This window comes from Pollicipes pollicipes, unplaced genomic scaffold (genome assembly GCF_011947565.3).
Source record: "Pollicipes pollicipes isolate AB1234 unplaced genomic scaffold, Ppol_2.1 Scaffold_4219;HRSCAF=4965_pilon_pilon_pilon, whole genome shotgun sequence".
Classification (NCBI taxonomy): domain Eukaryota; kingdom Metazoa; phylum Arthropoda; class Thecostraca; order Pollicipedomorpha; family Pollicipedidae; genus Pollicipes; species Pollicipes pollicipes.
This window is the reverse complement of record NW_023596448.1, coordinates 17,114,832-17,138,229: the sequence shown is the minus strand read 5'-3', so window position 1 is coordinate 17,138,229 and position 23,398 is coordinate 17,114,832. Positions and strand designations below refer to the sequence as shown.

Here is a 23,398-nt window from a genome sequence, read left to right as displayed (position 1 = left end):
TGGGTATCATTGCAGCAGATTTTCTCTGCGAGTGACACTTTCATACGTGTGGCAATATGTACGCGTACACTATCTTTCGCTGCGCCTAGATGTCGGTGCCTCTGGAATTATGACGTGTGGATGTTTGTGTTGTGTCTGAACGGTGACGCCTTTTAAAAGTTAAGATAACGTGATGTCAAAAGAGGATATTCGTGCCGCTTCAACATTGGATGTTGGAGCCCCTTCGCCCCAAGGGAGGGAAGCATGGCTCCAGGTCCCCTCTCTCTCGATCCAACACTGCGCCTGCGCGGTTTTGTCTGGTTTGGGCAATGCTGTCAACGAGCAGCGTGGAGCTGATAGGTTTCACGCCCCTCCAGAACGCAAGGCCGTGATGCTCTCGCTCCGTCTTTCAGCGCACTTAAAACTTTCACCTTGAATTATGCGCAATATGGCTACTTGTGTCATGCTCTGTGCTGTCTCGTAAAGCGATGCTAAATGCTTGAAATGCACTCTTTGATATCACACATATCTGATGCATATCTTCGGTTCCCAATGAAAATCATCGATCTCACCAGAGCATGTCACTAGAGGTCCAGTCCAGGATGCCAAATGTAATTTTTCACATTTTCTTGGTGGGATGATCCCATCCTCGTTGAGGATGGGAAGTGGGATGCGTCCCGACTTCAGTTTACCCATGCTTGTGCGCTTCACATGCCGTATCATGCCTTATCATAGCCAGTGATATGGTTACGCACATGGCCTATGCCAGATCCTCTGGACACCTGAAGTAATCTGAGCCCCGTTGCTCTCCGAGACCTCCAACCTTGCCTGAGAGGGCATGTCCCTCTCAGTTCCAGCTACATGTGCTGGCAGCGGCGCACATGTGGCGGCGCCCTAGATGGATTCAGCCAATGTTGGGACCCCACAGCGCTTAGGCCTGTGGCAATGATGCGCAACGAATTGGAAGCTTCGAATGCGCAGTGTAGCCTTCATCAATTTCTTCATTACATTCTAATGTTCCATAGATTCTAGGCCGTCTAAGCCCGCGTGAAGGAAACCGTACGCCATTCAACCATTGCTAATTTCCAACGCAAAATCGGCTAAAAATAAAGTTAAATGAACCGGCATAACATCACCTTGCTTTTTACTCTTTCGGTGGAGAATATTCCTTGGGTGCATAATAGTAAATGAGCATATCTGTTCTTGATTTTTAGACACCAAGTGTCTTTCAAAACCACACTCATTTAAACGCCAGGAAATTTCGTTATGATTGGTTTTACGATAACCCTGGCGTGGCATCACTAATACTGCTCTTATCTCTTTAAGCATTGTATACAACGTGAGCTGTATCGACACCAGTGTATTGATTGATGCCAAATGCGAATGGACGATCACAAAACAGGACGCTTAATGGTAGTAGCCAGAGCGGTATCCGTAGGCACGGGGGGCGTACCCGTAGCTGCGGGCAGCGTGTCCGTATCCGTAGCTGCGGGGCGCGTATCCGTATCCGTGGCTGGCGTATCCGAATCCGTGGGGATGGTAGCTACGGTATGCGCTGTGGCCCAGGGAGCGGCGGTGGCGGTAGCCGGGGTGGCCGTAGCTGCGGAGTCCGTAGCCGTAGCCGTGGTATGCGCCTCTGTAGCCTCCGTAGAAGGGGCCGGCGTATGAGCGGTAACCGTGATAACCACTGTATCCCTGGCTGGCAGAGACAACAGCCACCAGGGCAGCCAGAAGCAGCAGCTGGAAGCAACGGAGGCGACATGAGTAGTGTAGACACCCTGTGTGAATGATACATTAACAGGCTTATTGGAATGGATAAACGAGTATTTTGTGCGGTGTCGATATAGCGTGCTTTGTACAGGCCAGTGTTCGACCCCGACGAATCGGCTGGTACCTGAAAATATGATCAGCATATCGAAGTCTGTCGTAACGAATGATGCAGTTACTGTTGCTGGTGGTTTAAGAACTAAAACAAAATATAGTCGAAGTTCAGCTATATTGTAAACAAAATTCACTAGAGCTTATTTGTTCAGCCATATCGAACCATTTAGTTTCATAGTGGGCTAAATCGCGCTGCATTAGAACCCGCTTCCTTCTCGTTATCAAGGTGTACTAGGCCTCGCACACTTAACAATGCTATCAGAAATAAGCAAGACGGGTAACAATGAACCAAAGCACCACAGCAACACTCACCGCAAGCTTGGCGTTCATCTCTGCGGTTTGTTCGACCTCCGACTGCTAGGAGAGTAGACCAGTGTGTGTGTGTCTGCGGTAGGTGGGCTGGCACTTTTATATGTCGAGGCGGCTGTCCTGACCTTGGCGGCCACGCTGCGGTACTTCCAGCGTTGAATGTCCGGTAGACACTCCGGAAGGGTGTGGTTCATCTGGTTAGGACATTAGTCAGGTTTGTCTGATGTGTTGACGTACGTACGTTTTGCATGATGCTAAGTGACACGGAATACCACACTGACATCGAAAATTGTTCTGACAACAAGTTTACCAAAAGGACTGTCACTTGCGGAATTACGTGGCTAAATCATGCCGTATAGCTTTTCGCATTGCGTGAACCTGATGCAGGAAGGGCCATGTTCAAACATCATTGCCACCAGTATGATGCCTTTTGTGACGCGAGAGGAGTCGTGTGATGGAAATATTATCGTTTTCATAATACATGTCTTACCAAAGCCGGTCGCCTTGTAGCTCACACACATGTGATTTACAAATGCACTTAAAACTATTACCTTGATACGCTCAGCGGACGGAGGTGCGCTAATGCTGCCGGTACATTATTTCACAAATAGTGCCTTGAAACTAGTTGCCTATTGCTGTGGAATGGCCAGACAATTTCAAGCAAGGGCATCGAAAATTTGCAATGATTTGCAGCGTTCCAAACGTGACCAAACAGCACACCTTTGGGAGTTGTATGATCCAATCTCTCTCGATTTACCCAACAGTATCTTATATTCATGACTGATTACACATTCTAACTATGGGGGTGAAGTTTTGAATGCAATACGGCAATTTCTTAACCAGGAAATTCGGTTTGTGTTTATGTCTCATTGTCCGCATGAGCGGCGACAATTTACGCCCAACATCAGTAATTTAATGACGACGCCAGCAAATAGCCGACGGGATGTGCACCGTATGCATAGGTGTGAAGCTTCTTAAAGAAACGGTGTTGATGTTTCTAGGATCTTGCGTGGTCAAAATGCAGTTTGAACTGACGGGGGGAATAATACGTGGCAAGGGAAAAAAGAAACTAGACATTCTTCCGCTGGATACGACTTACCACTGAGGCTGCCCACACCTTACCAAAAAACTTTGTTCTCCGGTAGTTTTGGTGGTTTGTAGGAAAACCGGTCCACTAAATGTCGCATATCTACTGCGTCGGGACGATCCTTGCGTATTTGACAAAGTGTTACCTCGCACGTGCATGACTGATTTCTACGGTAAGCGAAATTCTACCGCTTAAATCCCTTGCACTCACTATTGAGGGGCTAGGTCCTAGTTTGTCAGCCAGCTCTTACAAATAGCGCGTTCAGCAAGAATGGGTAGGGCTCTTACTCATGTCTAGGAGCCAACCCCTTCGCTCACGTTCGCTGTTCTTACGAAGCCTCTATGGGTATCATATATTGTGTAGCTTTTGACTGTCTTGGTTTTGAATCGATGACCACAGATGTGGTCACAGCCCCGTGTAGCAAGTAGAATGATATACAATTGTTAATGTTAATTCTGCTCGCGCTTGCACGATGCTACCGACGAGCAGTGTTTGGACCCTATCCAGATAGGGTTCACGCCTCTCTAGACCCCATCTCTGTGTTCTTCGTTTTCTGATCTCCAGTGGAATCAAATCACTTCCAAATTGAAGAATATACAAGATAATTATCTCTACTGTTTGCCGCCTTGTCTCATAATGTGATGCAAAATTCCTTCAAACGCGTTTTTCAATGCATTTCTGGGGGTGCATAACGAATTTAGTGAGGCACATCGAGGCACATCGGATTTATGTTTGGAATATCGAGCATTGTCGGTCGTCGTTCTGTACGCTACACTGTGATACTCACAAAACTTTGAAACGGCAAAGGCTACGTGAAGGACTTGGTGCGCCATTGAACTACCGCCAATTTCGAACGCAAAACCCTTATTAAGGTAAAATGAAGCGGCAAAACATCGCCATTACTTTTACCCTCAAGTTGTACAATGATCCCAAAATGCATCATGGTAGAAATAATAACCAGGTCATTTCTGTATTTGTTCTACACCAGCAGTGTCTTTCAAAAACAACTCCATCTGAGCGCGACGGAAGTTTCATTTTTGTTGGCTTTACGCTCACCGTTGCACAGATTTGGCATTGGCTGAAGTATTGGAGGATTGAAGCAAAACTACAACAAGAACATAGCATTTAGTCAAAATGGAACACTTCACTAGTTCACTTCACTGATTACAACACGCAACAGGGCAGCGCCACTGTTCGAACATCTGAGGATCCACTTGTTATCACGAGCGTTGACGCTCATCTGTTGGGACGCCTGGACAAGCATGCCGATTTTGCCGACTATACCGGATTTTTGGCTCCTAATATAATCACCGCTTGCAACAAATTAATTTCATTCGTAATTAAAAGGTATTCGGTCCTGCGATGAGAGTTAGCACTAGTCCAGCTGGTTCAAGGTTCAGAGGCGCGCGTCGGCGGGTGAATTTCATACCAACGCGGGCACCGCAGACAGCTGGAATCATAATTACAGTCGACCACTAGAACACTAGTCAAACACTTCGGCTTCGTATGGAGGCATCAAGTGGGCAGACTTTCAGCGTAGACCATCAATAATTTACGCAAATCGATACTTGTGACCTGAAAAGCACAAAACCTTGCAATGTTAAGTAGATGAATTAAGTCACAAAGCTGAGCCAATTTATGATGTGACGTGACTTCCTCTAAAACGTGGGGGCTGACAATGCCCTGGGTAAAAATCACAACAAGCATGTGCATTACATAACAGTTACACAGTTACATAACAGTTACACAGTTACATAATAATTACATGGTTGGTTACATAGTACACTTAGCTACCAATATTTCCAATATTTTAAGTTGGTAGTTGTCAATGAGAGGATCGTATGTGATCATACAACCATGCCTAATTAATATAATTGCTGCCTGACCCATTTTTCTGGTGGCAACACCAGTGCAGGTAATGGTGTAATGCTATTTTCGGATGTGTTGAATAATCAAACACCAATTGAACCACAACCTTAGTCTTCCCTTATAGGAAAAGTACAAAATTATCATCTCTAGCATTCATATACCTAAGAACACCTGGGACCAGCCACTTATCATAAAGCACTCAACAGCCGGTAGCCCGCCACATTATTCACAACTGATTCACTGTGCAGTAGCTGAATCGTTACGCGATCAATTGTGATGCAGAGTGCCTGAAATGACTCACGTGTAGGCTGAGACATAAAATAATTAAAGACGGACCGAAATAGATCAGTTAAGCCGACATGCGTGGGAAATTACTTTGAAACCACTCATCCCTACAGCCCCTACTCCTATCATTACACCAAACTTCAATCGTCCTACCACTAGCGAGCGTTATTACACTTCTTTGCCATAACCACACTAAAAATTCCCTCAGGTCAGCACTGCCGATGTTTGGTACAGCAGTACAAACCGGATCTTAATTACTATTAGGTGATACTTGTAGTGTTTTAATACGCACTAGGCAAGACGTTGGAGCACCCAGTGTTCTACCATCATGCGTTATCCATTTGTAACCCGGTTATCATGGTACACCGCAGGCAATAGGTTAGCCAGGAAATTACCCAGGCCCTGTGTGTTTGTTTTTTATCTTGGTAAGTCAGCATGATACGCAATGTTAACGGAGGGAAGTAGACAGAATGCAGTACAGTAAAGGCAGTAGCTTAGGCAGAGACTCGCCCAAGCTCTGTGAGAATCAAGGTTAACGGTTTTCCTCATGGTGGTAAACATATGTAATATTGACATATGACAGTGAACTTAGTCTTCAACACCAGCCATATCTTTCACAACAAACGGAAACGGATTCAACGAGGGTTTCATCAATTGGTCGTATCACTCTCCGCTCTCGGGATTTCACTGCTCAGCACAGGTTTCTTAAACCACCGTAAGAAACATAAAAGATATCTAGAGCAATTTATTGGAGAATGCCAAATGCGAACAGACAATCACAAAACGGGACGATTAATGATAGTAGCCAGAGCGGTATCCATAGGCACGGGGGGCGTATCCGTAGCTGCGGGCAGCGTATCCGTATCCATAGCTGCGGGGCGCGTATCCGTATCCGTGGCTGGTGTATCCGTATCCGCGGGGCTGGTAGCCATGGTAGGCGCTGTGGCCCAGAGAGCGGCGGTGACGGTAGCCGTGGCCGCCGTAGCTGCGGAGTCCGTAGCCGTAGCCGTGGTTTCCGCTCCTGTAGCCTCCGTAGTAGGGGCCGGCGTATGAGCGGTAGCCGTGATAACCACTGTATCCGTGGCTGGCAGAGACAACAGCCACCAGGGCAGCCAGAAGCAGCAGCTGGAAGAGAGGGAAGCGACATAAGCGTCGAGAGCATCCTGTGTAAACAAGAGTTATAAACAACACACGTATTGGATGTAATCAATTCTCTCCTGATTTTTGTCCGTATTTTTATTGAATGATGTTACGCGGCACAGATAAATCGGTAGCTCCGCTTGAAGTTTTCTTTGAAACTCGAAGCCTCTAATTACACGTTTTTCAACAGTTGCTGGTGGTTTGAAAACTACAACAAAAATATCATATTTGATCTCCAACGCTAAGACACGCCCGTGGCCTCTAGTTTGCTAGCACTGAAGTCATTTGTGTTCTAGCCTGATACATCAAAACCTATAAATACTGTCTTACTGATGTCACCGATAACTGCGAGTCCCCACACACTAAACAAGAGAACTACTCAGTGGGCATAGCCAGCTACCAAGATGCCACATCAACACTCACCGCAAGCTTGGCGTTCATCTCTGCGGTTTGTTGGACCTCTGTCTGCTGGGAGAGTAGACCGGTGTATGTGCCTACGGGAGGTGTGCTGGCTCTTTTATACGGTGAGGCGTGCGTCCCGACCTTGGGGCCCACGCTGCGGGACGTGGAAGGCCCAGCACTTTGGAAGGGTGTGGTTCGGCCGCCGGGGGGCACTGTGCAAGGGCGGCTCTGCTGCATTCGCATGGTATTCACTGTGTGCGTGTCATGACGTCTTGGGATGGGATGCCAAGTTCGCCCGAAGTGCCACCACTGTGGCAGCATTATGATTTTCAACCGCGTCCGGCTGGTGGTGGGATTTGACTTTCCCCTTGTTACGTCGGGAACAGCTCAAAAAGAAACGCCCACAGTAACATCAAATTCTCTATTATGTGGTCTAATCATGTGTGGTTTGTTTGCCCTTGGGCAAGCGTTCAGTACTAATAGAACATAATATGCATACAGTGGTACCATTTCAATTTTTCGAAACAGGTAATTTCGAAAACAAACAGTAATAACAAACAAAAGTAACAAACAGGTAATTTTTCGAAACAAACAGATAATTGGTTGCTGTTTTTCGTAACTCTTGCTATTTTTGCAAGTATTTCTGCGTAGTTTTCGTGTTAATATGGCAGGAAAGGAGTACTTACTCTGATGCACAGTCATTATGTAAACACAGAGAACACGACCCTAGCCCAGATTATGACCTACCTATGTGGACGCCTCGTGCAGATATTGTTTGGTAATTTTAGGCGCGGAATTACAACATTTCACTGAAAATATGTCGTAATCTCATTCCAATACGTAATGGTGATACAGCGGGTCATGTGAGAACATGGGAGGTCATATGGGGTTATCCAGGTTCTTTGACCTATGTTGTCAGCTGCGGTAAGGCTAGATGAATAGATGCAACGCGTGTAACCACTTCTACATAGTGTTTATGAAACTGATGACGCATCATATCAGGTACTAACGTGACTTCCCAGTTTGTTGCAAATACACTGTCAGGTGTCTAAGGGACTATGTAAAACGTATGCAACATGTATGCGTTCGTGAGGACCAATAGATTTCCACCGCTATTTCGGACCGCGGAAAACAATGTACTGGTCACTTAAACCGGGTTAGGACCTCACATTTTGTCCTTTGCGTGTAATTTTAGTATACGCAAAATACGTTAACTGTTATATATTGATGTGGTCTCTTGGTTGTTGGCTGTCTCCTTACCGCTGGTTATATATTTGCCCTAAGTTGACCTCAGCTGACCTTTAGGTCAGCCCAAAATGGTATGGTTGGGTCCGGGATACTGTTGTAGCAGCTGCACGTAATAAAATAAACTCAATCTGAAGCACGCTGTGGAAGAAAACAAAAGGCATCGTTCTTTTATGCTACTGGTAGACCATTTTTGAACGATGACCTGACCTGACCTGACATTTTGTAATGAAACAGTTTAAATTTAAATGGGCTTCACAAGTATTTACGCTTACTTCTGTGTTCTCAATATTCGTCTTGATATGTTAACATGTGTGTTATCTGCATTTACCAGAACAGCCGTTTTTTGGCATTGATTGGCCTATGGTGACCTTCAATTTGATCTAAAGTCAAACATATGGCGTGCATTGTTCATGATTTGACGAGACCTTAACAATGGTATTTGTGTTATTCTCGTACGACCTTTGGGAGTTTGAGATGCTGGGGGGGGGGGGGGGAGTCAGCTTACCACCGGCCGGGAGAGGTTGTCGAAGATCCCGACCAGGCGCAAGTTAAGCATGTAAATCACACTTCGGAGTCAATTAAGTCTGGGTCGAAGGGTCTGTGTCATGCCATCCATTCGTAGCGAACTACAAACCTCCACGGTGACCACCTGCACAGTGTGCGCTGCCGACCTGTCACAACCATGACGAAGCTGATAGTGAGCCGCATTCTGCGCCGTGGGAGGAGCGAATTATGACAAACGTGGCCATCTGGATGACACCAGAGCCAAAGCGAATGAAGCTATTCACTTCCGGGGACACATCCTGTATTTTGCAACAATACTGATCGAATTAGGCCGTAGGGACGTAGCCTACTGGGGCAAGTTTGTTCTAGACCAATCTTCCAAAACGTGGCATTGGTCACTTTCTGGCCTACTACGTCACCTCTACCGGTCGGACAGCGCTGAGCTAGCCCGGTGATCTGTAGACGCTACATCCGCGCATCGCTATGTAACAGGCTTCATGTCCACATCTTTTCTGATTGCTAATATCTGACAACATGCTTCAAACGTGCTACATGATTCGCTGACCAATGACTGGCACTGGAGTGCGTAAGCTTAATTGTGCAAACCATTGCACACTTGGCCACTGCGATTGTCCGTCTGGAGTGGAGGTGCTTCCAAACTGGTGATACGAAATTATCATCGTAGCACTTATTGTAGTACTTCATTCTCCTAACGGCAGGTCGGACGGTGCTGGAATTGTTGCGGATCCACATATTGTTATGTGTTCCGTGTTCAGTCTCGTTTTTGTTGTGTTCCTGCATATTCAGCCATGAGTTTTACCTGTTGACTTGTGTTCACATACTCGGCTATCGCGCTGTTTTCAAGTTTTTTTTTATTCTATTTTATATCGTCGTAATAACTGGTAAGAACGTCGACGCTCTCATATGATGGAGAACCAAGCGTGATATGCGATCGAAAATTTTGCAGATGTTGGTAGAGATGATTTTGAGATAAGCAGTCCTGTACCGGGCAGCGAGGTTGCATCTTGTCGACTCACACCAGAATTTACAAGTTTCTGGCAAAAAAAAAAACATCATATTGGCGCAATGCTCACGACCACAGCGAGTCGATATTTCATTACATTCAATTGTATTCCCCCGTCGAAATTTATTCGTAGTCTGCAATGCAGTTTTTTGCTCTCTCTCTCTCTCTCTCTCTTCTCTCTCTCTCCTCTCTCTCTCTCTCTCTCCTTCTCTCTCTCTCTCTCTCTCTCTCTATCTCTCTCTCTCTCTCTCTCTCTCTCTCTCTCTCTCTCTCTCTCTCCTCTCTCTCTCTCTCTCTCTCTCTCTCTCTCTCTCTCTCTCTCTCTCTCTCTCTCTCTCTCTCTCTCTCTCTCTCTCTCTCTCTCTCTCTCTCTCTCTCTCTCTCTCTCTCTCTCTCTCTCTCTCTCTCTCTCTCTCTCTCTCTCTCTCTCTCTCTCTCTCTCTCTCTCTCTCTCTCTCTCTCTCTCTCTCTCTCTCTCTCTCTCTCTCTCTCTCTCTCTCTCTCTCTCTCTCTCTCTCTCTCTCTCTCTCTCTCTCTCTCTCTCTCTCTCTCTCTCTCCTCTCTCTCTCTCTCTCTCTCTCTCTCTCTCTCTCTCTCTCTCTCTCTCTCTCTCTCTCTCTCTCTCTCTCTCTCTCTCTCTCTCTCTCTCTCTCTCTCTCTCTCTCTCTCTCTCTCTCTCTCTCTCTCTCTCTCTCTCTCTCTCTCTCTCTCTCTCTCTCTCTCTCTCTCTCTCTCTCTCTCTCTCTCTCTCTCTCTCTCTCTCTCTCTCTCTCTCTCTCTCTCTCTCTCTCTCTCTCTCTCTCTCTCTCTCTCTCTCTCTCTCTCTCTCTCTCTCTCTCTCTCTCTCTCTCTCTCTCTCTCTCTCTCTCTCTCTCTCTCTCTCTCTCCTCTCTCTCTTTAAACGGCAGCGCAGGACTGATGCAGTTGTTTCTTCTTTGCCCTCTGTATTCACCTGCAGGGCTATTGCACACGTTATTCAGTAATATTACTGCTGTGGTGGTATACTGAAGGGAATAGCTTAGCCAACAACTTGTCAAGGACGGAGCCAACGTTGATAAAAGGGGCCCTGTGTCGTTTGGAAATGTTAGGGGCCTTACGCTTGGATTCAAAGGACCTTTATAGTTTAGATCCTATTTACTTACCTCGGAGCCTTTTGTTTTCACCATGGGTGTTTTAAACGGCCAAGTATACTGACCCTTGGATCCAGCGCCAATATGTATTTTTTACGGAGATGGGGGGGGGGAGTGGCCAAAAAGCCCCCTTCTGGCTTTGTGTGGTTATGCTTGATCCTTTTAAGTCGACATGAGAGGTAATATTTATGAACACGGATTACAACGCGTGTTTGTGTTCTGCACGTTTTGCTACGGCTAAGATTTTTAACGACCAAGTTCAGATATTTGGTAGGATCATTGAGGGACGCTTGTTTTCATCATCGGTTTCAAGGCAAAGCAAGTGTCCCACATTAGTATGGAATTTTGACCTCAAATAGCCATCTTGATGATCATTCGGTACAGTTCACAGTCCCGCCCCTCTTAGCACCAACATTCGTCTAGTTTCTGAGCTACACGTCCGCGAAGATGCGCAGACTATTCTGTGGAGACTATCTCGAGGTCACTTAAGCACCCATGAGATCATGATAACATCGTTCAAATCCCTCCATTCCCTAGGCATGCGGCGATCAAGGCTAAAACACGCAATTGTCGAGTTATTCCTATCTGTTGTTCGTAAGCACAATTTCCAGAAAAAACGGCCGTCGACTGGTTTTCAATCAATGTTGTCCAAGAGACGATGATGTCATCACGCAAAGACTCATTGAGGGACATTTTTACTAAACAGAAGTGATGTTTTCTAGAACATTATTTTCCTTCTAAAGTGTGCCAAAAGTTATCAGTGGGTGTATTTAATCACATATAATGTTTCCTTTAATACCAACTGTGGAACAACCAACAACCCTTCAAACGAGAGCAGTGACCAGGGTAACTTTGTTTCTTAATCTTGTTTCTCGACACCAGCACACGATGGCGTTGATACACATAGAGACCGGGGAAAATATTACGTTTCCCTTCCTGTAATTTTCATGGAGTTTCCACCATTAGGGGCATGACACAGCAGCCAGAAGATTCGACATGGAGAATAGGGGGCAATAGGACAGAATAAGACGGGCTAACAACCGGGGACAGGATAAAAGGACAAGGTTGAGGAGGATAGAGATTAAGGTAATAGCACAGGGTATATGGCAGGGAGAACAGGAGGCAATATAAGTCAGGACAGGGCTTAAGATGAAATGACGGGGCAGGATAACAGATAAGAGCGCACCACAGCACAGCACAGCACGTAATGAGAATTGGCAACACGAAGTTCGCCAAAATAAATCGAAAAGACACGTTTCTTTCAGCTTTCCCTCACCACAGTATGAACCTTGGCTCTTGTATGCGGCTACTTTTGCCTGCTCTTTGCACCCACCACTGGCCTGTGTCGTCATCGCTCCACATATAACACCAGTGGTCACCAGGCTGTGAACCATTGCCCGGCGGTCTAAGGCCGGCGCGCGCGACGGGCGGCAGCCGACGATTTCACGGGCCGCGCACGGTGGGCCGACATTGCGACATTAACGGCGCTATATTTCATAAATATCCTAAAAACCCTTAAGACTACAGGCCAATGCACTCTGAGCTGAACAATGAACACGTCATTTTAGGTTTCGTATCACTACAGGGCATGGGCTAATAAAATACGAGCATGTAACGCAGAAAAGTTTGATTTTCACGAGAACTTGACCTTCGACCAGGCATAATAGGGTCAATAATGATCTAACAACAAAAAAGTATTCACAGTCGCCAAAAAAATTGTAGAGACAAACCCACACTGGTGTTTCTCCATCCCCCCTCCCCCAACCCCCACCCACACACACTTGGACACCAGCCTCCCGCGCTTTGCGAAGGAATTGACCAAATCCGTCCAAAAACCCGCTTGGTTAGTATGTGCTGAACAACGGGCACTCCATGGGCATCACTGAATTAACACGAGCGCTAGGTCGCCTACCTGCGGCAGTTACAGGGCAGAAAGAGATGCAGCATGCAGTAACAGAGTGAAATACTGTAGCGGCCCACCCTCCCTTCCCAACTTGCGTCCCTCGAACTTTGAGAAGAGAGTCTGATATTTCGCGCACCTAGAAGCCCAGAAAGAAAACTTTTCTGATTGGGTATCATTGCAGCAGATTTTCTCTGCGAGTGACACTTTCATACGTGTGGTAATATGTACGCGTACACTATCTCTCGCTGCGCCTAGATGTCGGTGCCTCTGGAATTATGACGTGTGGATGTTTGTGTTGTGTCTGAACGGTGACGCCTTTTAAAAGTTAAGATAACGTGATGTCAAAAGAGGATATTCGTGCCGCTTCAACATTGGATGTTGGAGCCCCTTCGCCCCAAGGGAGGGAAGCATGGCTCCAGGTCCCCTCTCTCTCGATCCAACACTGCGCCTGCGCGGTTTTGTCTGGTTTGGGCAATGCTGTCAACGAGCAGCGTGGAGCTGATAGGTTTCACGCCCCTCCAGAACGCAAGGCCGTGATGCTCTCGCTCCGTCTTTCAGCGCACTTAAAACTTTCACCTTGAATTATGCGCAATATGGCTACTTGTGTCATGCTCTGTGCTGTCTCGTAAAGCGATGCTAAATGCTTGAAATGCACTCTTTGATATCACACATATCTGATGCATATCTTCGGTTCCCAATGAAAATCATCGATCTCACCAGAGCATGTCACTAGAGGTCCAGTCCAGGATGCCAAATGTAATTTTTCACATTTTCTTGGTGGGATGATCCCATCCTCGTTGAGGATGGGAAGTGGGATGCGTCCCGACTTCAGTTTACCCATGCTTGTGCGCTTCACATGCCGTATCATGCCTTATCATAGCCAGTGATATGGTTACGCACATGGCCTATGCCAGATACTCTGGACACCTGAAGTAATCTGAGCCCCGTTGATCTCCGAGACCTCCAACCTTGCCTGAGAGGGCATGTCCCTCTCAGTTTCAGCTACATGTGCTGGCAGCGACGCACATGTGGCGGCGCCCTAGATGGATTCAGCCATTGTTGGGACCTCATAGCGCTCAGGCCTGTGGCAATGATGCGCAACGAATTGGAAGCTTCGAATGCGCAGTGTAGCCTTCATCAATTTCTTCATTACATTCTAATGTTCCATAGATTCTAGGCCGTCTAAGCCCGCGTGAAGGAAACCGTACGCCATTCAACCATTGCTAATTTCCAACGCAAAATCGGCTAAAAATAATGTTAAATGAACCGGCATAACATCACCTTGCTTTTTACTCTTTCGGTGGAGAATATTCCTTGGGTGCATAATAGTAAATGAGCATATCTGTTCTTGATTTTTAGACACCAAGTGTCTTTCAAAACCACACTCATTTAAACGCCAGGAAATTTCGTTATGATTGGTTTTACGATAACCCTGGCGTGGCATCACTAATACTGCTCTTATCTCTTTAAGCATTGTATACAACGTGAGCTGTATCGACACCAGTGTATTGATTGATGCCAAATGCGAATGGACGATCACAAAACAGGACGCTTAATGGTAGTAGCCAGAGCGGTATCCGTATGCACGGGGGGCGTACCCGTAGCTGCGGGCAGCGTGTCCGTATCCGTAGCTGCGGGGCGCGTATCCGTATCCGTGGCTGGCGTATCCGAATCCGTGGGGATGGTAGCTACGGTATGCGCTGTGGCCCAGGGAGCGGCGGTGGCGGTAGCCGGGGTGGCCGTAGCTGCGGAGTCCGTAGCCGTAGCCGTGGTATGCGCCTCTGTAGCCTCCGTAGAAGGGGCCGGCGTATGAGCGGTAACCGTGATAACCACTGTATCCCTGGCTGGCAGAGACAACAGCCACCAGGGCAGCCAGAAGCAGCAGCTGGAAGCAACGGAGGCGACATGAGTAGTGTAGACACCCTGTGTGAATGATACATTAACAGGCTCATTGGAATGGATAAACGAGTATTTTGTGCGGTGTCGATATAGCGTGCTTTGTACAGGCCAGTGTTCGACCCCGACGAATCGGCTGGTACCTGAAAATATGATCAGCATATCGAAGTCTGTCGTAACGAATGATGCAGTTACTGTTGCTGGTGGTTTAAGAACTAAAACAAAATATAGTCGAAGTTCAGCTATATTGTAAACAAAATTCACTAGAGCTTATTTGTTCAGCCATATCGAACCATTTAGTTTCATAGTGGGCTAAATCGCGCTGCATTAGAACCCGCTTCCTTCTCGTTATCAAGGTGTACTAGGCCTCGCACACTTAACAATGCTATCAGAAATAAGCAAGACGGGTAACAATGAACCAAAGCACCACAGCAACACTCACCGCAAGCTTGGCGTTCATCTCTGCGGTTTGTTCGACCTCCGACTGCTAGGAGAGTAGACCAGTGTGTGTGTGTCTGCGGTAGGTGGGCTGGCACTTTTATATGTCGAGGCGGCTGTCCTGACCTTGGCGGCCACGCTGCGGTACTTCCAGCGTTGAATGTCCGGTAGACACTCCGGAAGGGTGTGGTTCATCTGGTTAGGACATTAGTCAGGTTTGTCTGATGTGTTGACGTACGTACGTTTTGCATGATGCTAAGTGACACGGAATACCACACTGACATCGAAAATTGTTCTGACAACAAGTTTACCAAAAGGACTGTCACTTGCGGAATTACGTGGCTAAATCATGCCGTATAGCTTTTCGCATTGCGTGAACCTGATGCAGGAAGGGCCATGTTCAAACATCATTGCCACCAGTATGATGCCTTTTGTGACGCGAGAGGAGTCGTGTGATGGAAATATTATCGTTTTCATAATACATGTCTTACCAAAGCCGGTCGCCTTGTAGCTCACACACATGTGATTTACAAATGCACTTAAAACTATTACCTTGATACGCTCAGCGGACGGAGGTGCGCTAATGCTGCCGGTACATTAGTTCACAAATAGTGCCTTGAAACTAGTTGCCTATTGCTGTGGAATGGCCAGACAATTTCAAGCAAGGGCATCGAAAATTTGCAATGATTTGCAGCGTTCCAAACGTGACCAAACAGCACACCTTTGGGAGTTGTATGATCCAATCTCTCTCGATTTACCCAACAGTATCTTATATTCATGACTGATTACACATTCTAACTATGGGGGTGAAGTTTTGAATGCAATACGGCAATTTCTTAACCAGGAAATTCGGTTTGTGTTTATGTCTCATTGTCCGCATGAGCGGCGACAATTTACGCCCAACATCAGTAATTTAATGACGACGCCAGCAAATAGCCGACGGGATGTGCACCGTATGCATAGGTGTGAAGCTTCTTAAAGAAACGGTGTTGATGTTTCTAGGATCTTGCGTGGTCAAAATGCAGTTTGAACTGACGGGGGGAATAATACGTGGCAAGGGAAAAAAGAAACTAGACATTCTTCCGCTGGATACGACTTACCACTGAGGCTGCCCACACCTTACCAAAAAACTTTGTTCTCCGGTAGTTTTGGTGGTTTGTAGGAAAACCGGTCCACTAAATGTCGCATATCTACTGCGTCGGGACGATCCTTGCGTATTTGACAAAGTGTAACCTCGCATATGCATGACTCATTTCTACGGTAAGCGAAATTCTACCGCTTAAATCCCTTGCACTCACTATTGAGGGGCTAGGTCCTAGTTTGTCAGCCAGCTCTTACAAATAGCGCGTTCAGCAAGAATGGGTAGGGCTCTTACTCATGTCTAGGAGCCAACCCCTTCGCTCACGTTCGCTGTTCTTACGAAGCCTCTATGGGTATCATATATTGTGTAGCTTTTGACTGTCTTGGTTTTGAATCGATGACCACAGATGTGGTCACAGCCCCGTGTAGCAAGTAGAATGATATACAATTGTTAATGTTAATTCTGCTCGCGCTTGCACGATGCTACCGACGAGCAGTGTTTGGACCCTATCCAGATAGGGTTCACGCCTCTCTAGACCCCATCTCTGTGTTCTTCGTTTTCTGATCTCCAGTGGAATCAAATCACTTCCAAATTGAAGAATATACAAGATAATTATCTCTACTGTTTGCCGCCTTGTCTCATAATGTGATGCAAAATTCCTTCAAACGCGTTTTTCAATGCATTTCTGGGGGTGCATAACGAATTTAGTGAGGCACATAGAGGCACATCGGATTTATGTTTGGAATATCGAGCATTGTCGGTCGTCGTTCTGTACGCTACACTGTGATACTCACAACACTTTGAAACGTCAAAGGCTACGTGGAGGACTTGGTGCGCCATTGAACTACCGCCAATTTCGAACGCAAACCCTTATTAAGGTAAAATGAAGCGGCAACACATCGCCATTTCTTTTGCCTTCAAGTTGTACAATGATCCCAAAATGCATCATGGTAGAAATAAAAACCAGGTCATTTCTGTATTTGTTCTACACCAGCAGTGTCTTTCAAAAACACCCTCATCTGAGCGACGGAAGTTTCATTTTTGTTGGCTTTACGCTCACCGTTGAAAAGATTCAGGGGTCATGCTCCGACCTCTCAAGCCATCGTACACGACATGAGCTTTATCGACAACAATGTATTGATTGATGCCAAATCCGAACGGACGACCACAACACAGGACGCTTAATGGTAGTAGCCAGAGCGGTGTCCGTAGGCACGGGGGGCGTATCCGAAGCTACGGGCAGCGTATCCGTATCCGTAGCTGCGAGGCGCGTATCCGTATCCGTGGCTGGCGTATCCATATCCGTGGGGATGGTAGCTATGGTAGACTCTGTGGCCAAGAGAGCGGCGGTGACGGTAGCCGTGGTGGCCGTAGCTGCGGAGTCCGTAGCCGTAGCCGTGGTATCCGCTCCTGTAGCCTCCGTAGTAGGGGCCGGCGTATGAGCGGTAGCCGTGATAACCACTGTATCCGTTGCTGGCAGAGACAACAGCCATCAGGGCAGCCAGAAGCAGCAGCTGGAAGCAACGGGGGTGACATGAGTGGTGTTAATATCCTGTGTGAAGAGCATAGTAACATGCGTATTAAAGTGAAAACACAACTCTTCTCTCTCTGTGTCTTCGTTGTTTGCTTTTGCACCGGCTTGTTTTGAGCCCAGATGAATCGACTGCTACCTGATAATGTGATAAGCATTTCGAGGTATGCATTCTGAAATCACTGTTGCTACTGGTTTGAAAATTCAACAGAAACTATTGTAGTTCATCTCTTATAGAAACAAATGCATTGTAGTTCATTTGGGGTATCGTAATATATTCTAAAACCGCAGCAGCCAGAAGACCATATCAGCACTCACCGCAAGCTTGGCGTTCATCTCTGCGGTTTGTTGGAGCTCCGACTGCTGGGAGAGTGGACCAGTGTGTGTGTCTGCGGTATGTGCGCTGGCATTTATATATGTCGAAGTGGATGTCCTGACCTTGGCGGTCACGCTGCTGTGTTTCCAGCGTTCAATGTCCGACCGACACTTCGGAAGGGTGTGGTTCAGCTGCTCATATGTAGATATTATTCAGGTGTGTCTGATGTTTTAACGTTGTAGGTAAGCCTTGCGCGACACAAGGTAATATAAAGCATCATATCGATAGGGACAACGGCATGGACACCGAGTTTACCCTGAGGTCTGCCACTCTTGTGGAATTATATGGTTGAAACACGCGGTAAAGGCTTTTGCATTGCGTGACCTGGTTGACGTTCGTACCCTAACCATTCTTGTGGAACATTTTTTTGTGGAAACTTGCCGACAAACTAGGATCTAGCCCCGCTTTAGTGAATGCAAGTGATGTATGCGGTAAAATTCCGCCAACCATGGACCAATCACGCCTGTACCAGGTTACACCTTGTGATACACGCAAGGATCGTCCGAACGCAGTAGATCTGCGAGATGTAGTGGATCGGTATTTCTACAATCCGCTAAAACCACCGGAGGACAAAGTTCTTTGATAATATCTGGGCAGCGCCAGTGGTAGGTCGTACCCAGCGGAGAAGGATGTCTGATTTCACTTTGTCCTTCGTCGCGGATGCTCCCCATTCATTAAAGCAGCATTTTAACACGCATGATGCTAGACATCGCAACACTATTTTTGAAAGAAGCTGAACACATGCATATGGTGCACGTTTGCTCTGGTATATGTTGGCCTTGTTATTGAATTACTGACGTAGGGCGCAAATTGCCACTGGTGATGCAATGAATAATCAAGGCAAACTATTTTTCCTAATAACGAGTTCCCGAATTGCATCGAAATCTTAACACAATTTTGAAGTCTGAAATCAATCATAGATATAAGATACTGCTGGGTAAGCTGAGAAAGATCGGATCATAATGGTCCAAAAGTTGTGCGGTCCTTTTCACCGAGACCAAGGTATCGTGAAATGCTCGCGTAGTGAGCAAGTATGTGGTTGCATTTGTGACGCTTTATATCTTTGCTATTTTTCGAATTCATTGCCAACAATTGTCAACCATTCGACAGCCATAGCCAACTAGTTCCCGGAGTGATTCCACAAGTAAATGTAAAACAAGAGAGTCGTTCTGTTAAACTCGGTGCCCATGAAGCTGTCGACGTCAGTGTGGTGTTTCGCATTCCTTACATTGGTGCGAAATATTTCACTCACGGTAGCAACAAATACGGCTCGAAATCTTGCCCGTGACAGAAACACCTTTTTCATCCCTGTGTACCTGTATCACTGTGAAAAGGACCATACAACTAATGAGAGTTTTATTATTCGACCTCCTTCGGTTTAGGAGACGTCATCTGATGTTCGTCATTAAGTTCACATTTTGGCAATACCTTTAGATTTCCAATGCAATTCGGCAATATTACGATCAGTAAATCTGTGTTGACAAAGCGTTCACGCCCATCCAAAAAGCAAGGTGTTATTGCTCTTGCTCTGATGTTCAATGCAATCAAGACACTTTCACATTGAATCATATGCAACATATATGTTTCTGTGGTATCCGTACTGCCTTGTAAAAAAACGCCAAATGCTTTAGGTGCTTTTTGGATGCAGGTGTGGGAGTCTTAACCAATTTGGGGCATGTTTTGTCTTGCCAGGGATAATGATCGGGGATTTCACGATACGTCAAGTAGAACATACCAATTAGTGTAGTTTCTTATTTTGCATCAGATAGGTAGGACAGTAACACACTCTTAAAATGGGGAATGAGATGCATCCCCGACCTCCGTTTACACATGCCTATAGCTTTGCATGTGGCCTATGCCAGGTAATCTGGCAAAGTGATAAGAGCCACCTTTCGCTGCCAGTTTTCCAACCTTTACGGAGGAGGTACGTGAACTCAACGACCTTTTTATTTTTACTACGACTTCCAGTAACCTGTGCCTGCATACAGTGTGACAGTGGGCTGGTGGAATTCAGTCACTACTCAGGGCTTCCCAACGCTCACGTTTGTGATTTAGGAACATAATTAATTCAAGTCTGGGATGTCGAAATTGGCCTTTTGTCGTATTTGTGACAGTCTTATGCTTACAAAACTTGAAGCGTCGAAGACTGTGAAGAAATTGGTAATCCGTTTAACTACCACCAACTTTACTACGTAAAAGCGCCAAGAAGTTAGGTTAAATGAAGGGGCAACGCACCACCTTCCTTTTTGTTCTCATGCCACAGAATGATTCCTAAGTTTAGGCATAGCAACAAGCGTAGTTGTTTTTTCTACACCAATGGTGTCTTTCAAAAGCAAACTGATGTGAACGCAATAAAAGTTCCATCATTGTTGTCTGTATGCTCTTCCCTGTATGCAATCGCCATTATTGCTTTTTCGCTTAAAACAACACATACGACATGAGCTGTATCGAAAACAGTGTATTGATTGATGCCAAATGCGAACGGACGATCACAAAACAGGACGCTTAATGGTAGTATCCAGAGCGGCATCCATGGGCACGGGGGGCGTATCCGTAGCTGCGGGGCGCGTATCCGTATCCGTGGCTGGCGTATCCGTATCCGTGGGCCTGGTAGTTATGGTAGGCGCTGTGACCCAGAGAGCGGCGGTGGCGGTAGCCGTGGTGGCCGTAGCTGCGGAGTCCGTAGCCGTAGCCGTGGTATCCGCCCCTGTAGCCTCCGTAGTAGGGGCCGGCGTATGAGCGGTAGCCGTGATAACCACTGTATCCGTGGCTGGCAGAGACAACAGCCACCAGGGCAGCCAGGAGCAGCAGCTGGAAGCAACGTAGGCCACATAAGCGGCGAGAACATCTTGTGCGAATAATACAATAACAGGTGTATTTGAATGTGAATACAAGTCTTCTCTACCTGTGTTTGCGTTGTTTGTTTTGTACCGGCTTATTTTAGGTCCATATGAAATGGCTGCTACCTGCTAATATAATAAGCATTTTGAAGTATTTCGTGATGCACACTGAAATTACTGTTGCTACTGGTTCTAACACTCAACGGACATAGTTGTAGTTCATCTATCAGGTATGCAAATGCACTGCAGTTCGTTTCTGCCGCTGTCGACGTATTCGGCTTTATAGGCGGTCTTCATCGTAGCGTATTTTCACCCTGCTTAATTCTAGTCATTATGATGCACCAGACATCGCGAACTTAATGCTATCAGAGAAAGCGATCTAGCAGCCAGCAACCAAAGCACTACAGCAACACTCACCGCAAGCTTGGCGTTCATCTCTGCAGTTTGTTGGAACTCCGACTGCTGTGGGAGTAGACCAGTGTGTGTGTCTGCGGTAGGTGCGCTGGCATTTATATATGTCGAGGCGGTTGTCCTGACCTTGACAGTCACGCTGCTGTGCTTCCAGCGTTGAATGTTCGGCAGACACTCCGGAAGGGTGTGGGTCAACTGCTCATATGAAGATATTATTCAGGTGTATCTGATGTTTTAGCGTTGTAGGTAAGCTTTCATTACACTAGATGCCGTAAAACATTTCATCGACATCGACAACGGCATGGACACAGAGTTTACCTGGAGGTCTGCCACCCTTGTGGAATTACATGGTTGAAACACGCGGCATTAGCTTTTGCCTCGCGTGTGCCTGGTAGAGACAGGGCCATTTTTAAACACTGTGATTACCAGTAAGACCGCTTTTGTGATGCGTCGAGTGATGTGATTAGAGGCATGATCGCTATCACTCTACAGATCATACCCGTTGGCGGGGAGCCGGTGACCATGTGGAGTACAATCGCACTGGAACACTCTACGTTGATGTGCTTGGCGTAGAAATATGCGCTGATGGTGTCACCAAATCAATTTGTTGGGTGCTTGCAAACTGGTTGCTCATCGCCATGCTGTAACTACACATTTTCAAATGATGAAATCGAATGTTTTAAATGTCTTGCAGCCCCCTTCCCCCCCCCCCCCCCCATTGTAATAGCAACATTGCTATCTTCGCACTTGTGTGAATGACCATTTGTTACGGTGAATAGGGCTGTACGCCGAATGAAGTGTTATTACCAGTTCTGTGTCGTTTTGGCGACAGCATCTTGTGTTGGAGATTGATTTCAAACGTAAGGAGAATAAGGTCACATTTTGATAGGTCAATTTAATCTTCTGATTGATATTCCGCGATCTCGTGAATAGAAGTATTAGTTGGGATGTATGTTTCAGTGACGTTCTCGGCCGTGACCAGAGCCGAGTGAATGTGTATGCAGCGTTTTAAGGCGTTGTGTCATTTGAGTTAGATGAACTCGAATGCTCGCCTCGCGGTAATGCATCGGGTTTGGTGCGAGGCGGTGGGCTCATGCTATTGACGTTCATGTCGTGAGAAGCTTACTGGCTAGGAAAAAGTAGCTAATTGTCAGCTTTTTAAAACAATGGCGTTATGAAGCCCTACCAGTCAAAGAGTGTTTTTGCTTGAGGATGTCTCTGTAGCTTGTAAGTTTGTTAGCTGTAGCTTTAGAAGTAAACGGGGGTCGTTGCAGCGACACATGTCAATAATTCATTCTGGGCTTCCTGCTACTGAAGCGGACAGCGGCATTGAGGTAAGAGGTCGCTTATTGCTGGTTGTAGGTCCCTCACATTCCTCGTTACATCCCGGGTTTTAGCGCACTGATCGGTGGACAAGGTTGACATAAACGCCTCTAAATTATCATCATATTACACCTAAAGCAAAATGAGCATGGTAAAAGTATGCAAAAGTGTTGTTTGCCTCTGCTGATTGCAATCTGGTAGGGGTTCTGCTCTAAATAATTGGGATAATTTTAGGAAGCGCGAGTTCTGCACCGGAAATGTTTATGCAAAGATAATGAAGGTCTTTAACTCTTCCACCTGGTTGAACGACGATGTCAAGAAAGCAAAAGTGATATCATGTCAGGGGCTGATAGAACCATGCTATCGCTAGTTATACGGCCACAGGGATCCAGTTCTGCAAAAGGCAGGGGGTGAGGGGTTAAAGGGCAAGGGGGAGGTGTGCAGGGAGAAACATTTCTAAGTCTGCCCCCCGAAATGAACTTAAAACACTTTTCTCTCTAGGTCTGGCACACCTTTTCCCAGTTGGTGGCAGGGTGTATTTTCTTATCGCTAGGTTGTGGCAAGCTAAAATCCCACTAAATTATGATTAAATCAAATGATGCGAATCAAAATTAAATTAAACACTAAAATGGAAGGCCTTTAACCCTGGTTAGGAGGCAACAATACTGCTAATCTTCCCCAACACCCCCCCCCCATCCCCCCACCCCCCCCACACCCCCCCCCCACTCACCCCCCCCCCCA

General features: G+C 46.5%; 2 protein-coding genes and 1 long non-coding RNA gene across 3 annotated transcripts; all 3 read right to left on the bottom strand.

The window, feature by feature from the left end:
* Nucleotides 1-1,330: 1,330 nt before the first annotated feature.
* LOC119095998 (neuropeptide-like protein 31) lies at nucleotides 1,331-2,205 on the bottom strand. Its single transcript, XM_037218869.1, has 2 exons — nucleotides 2,173-2,205; nucleotides 1,331-1,719 (listed from the first exon to the last, which is right to left on the bottom strand). Exons 1-2 carry the CDS (start codon nucleotides 2,188-2,190, stop codon nucleotides 1,387-1,389), a joined length of 351 nt encoding a protein of 116 aa, XP_037074764.1. The 5' UTR covers nucleotides 2,191-2,205; the 3' UTR covers nucleotides 1,331-1,386.
* A 4,291-nt stretch (nucleotides 2,206-6,496) lies between these two features.
* Nucleotides 6,497-20,853, bottom strand: LOC119096034 (uncharacterized). The gene is made up of 3 exons (XR_005093982.1): nucleotides 20,840-20,853; nucleotides 6,974-7,044; nucleotides 6,497-6,535 (listed from the first exon to the last, which is right to left on the bottom strand). It is a non-coding gene; the product is annotated as an uncharacterized LOC119096034 (long non-coding RNA).
* On the bottom strand, nucleotides 14,252-15,132 carry LOC119096033 (neuropeptide-like protein 31). Its single transcript, XM_037218893.1, has 2 exons — nucleotides 15,100-15,132; nucleotides 14,252-14,646 (listed from the first exon to the last, which is right to left on the bottom strand). The coding sequence occupies exons 1-2, from the start codon at nucleotides 15,115-15,117 to the stop codon at nucleotides 14,314-14,316; spliced, it is 351 nt and encodes a 116-aa protein (XP_037074788.1). The 5' UTR covers nucleotides 15,118-15,132; the 3' UTR covers nucleotides 14,252-14,313.
* Nucleotides 20,854-23,398: the final 2,545 nt, after the last annotated feature.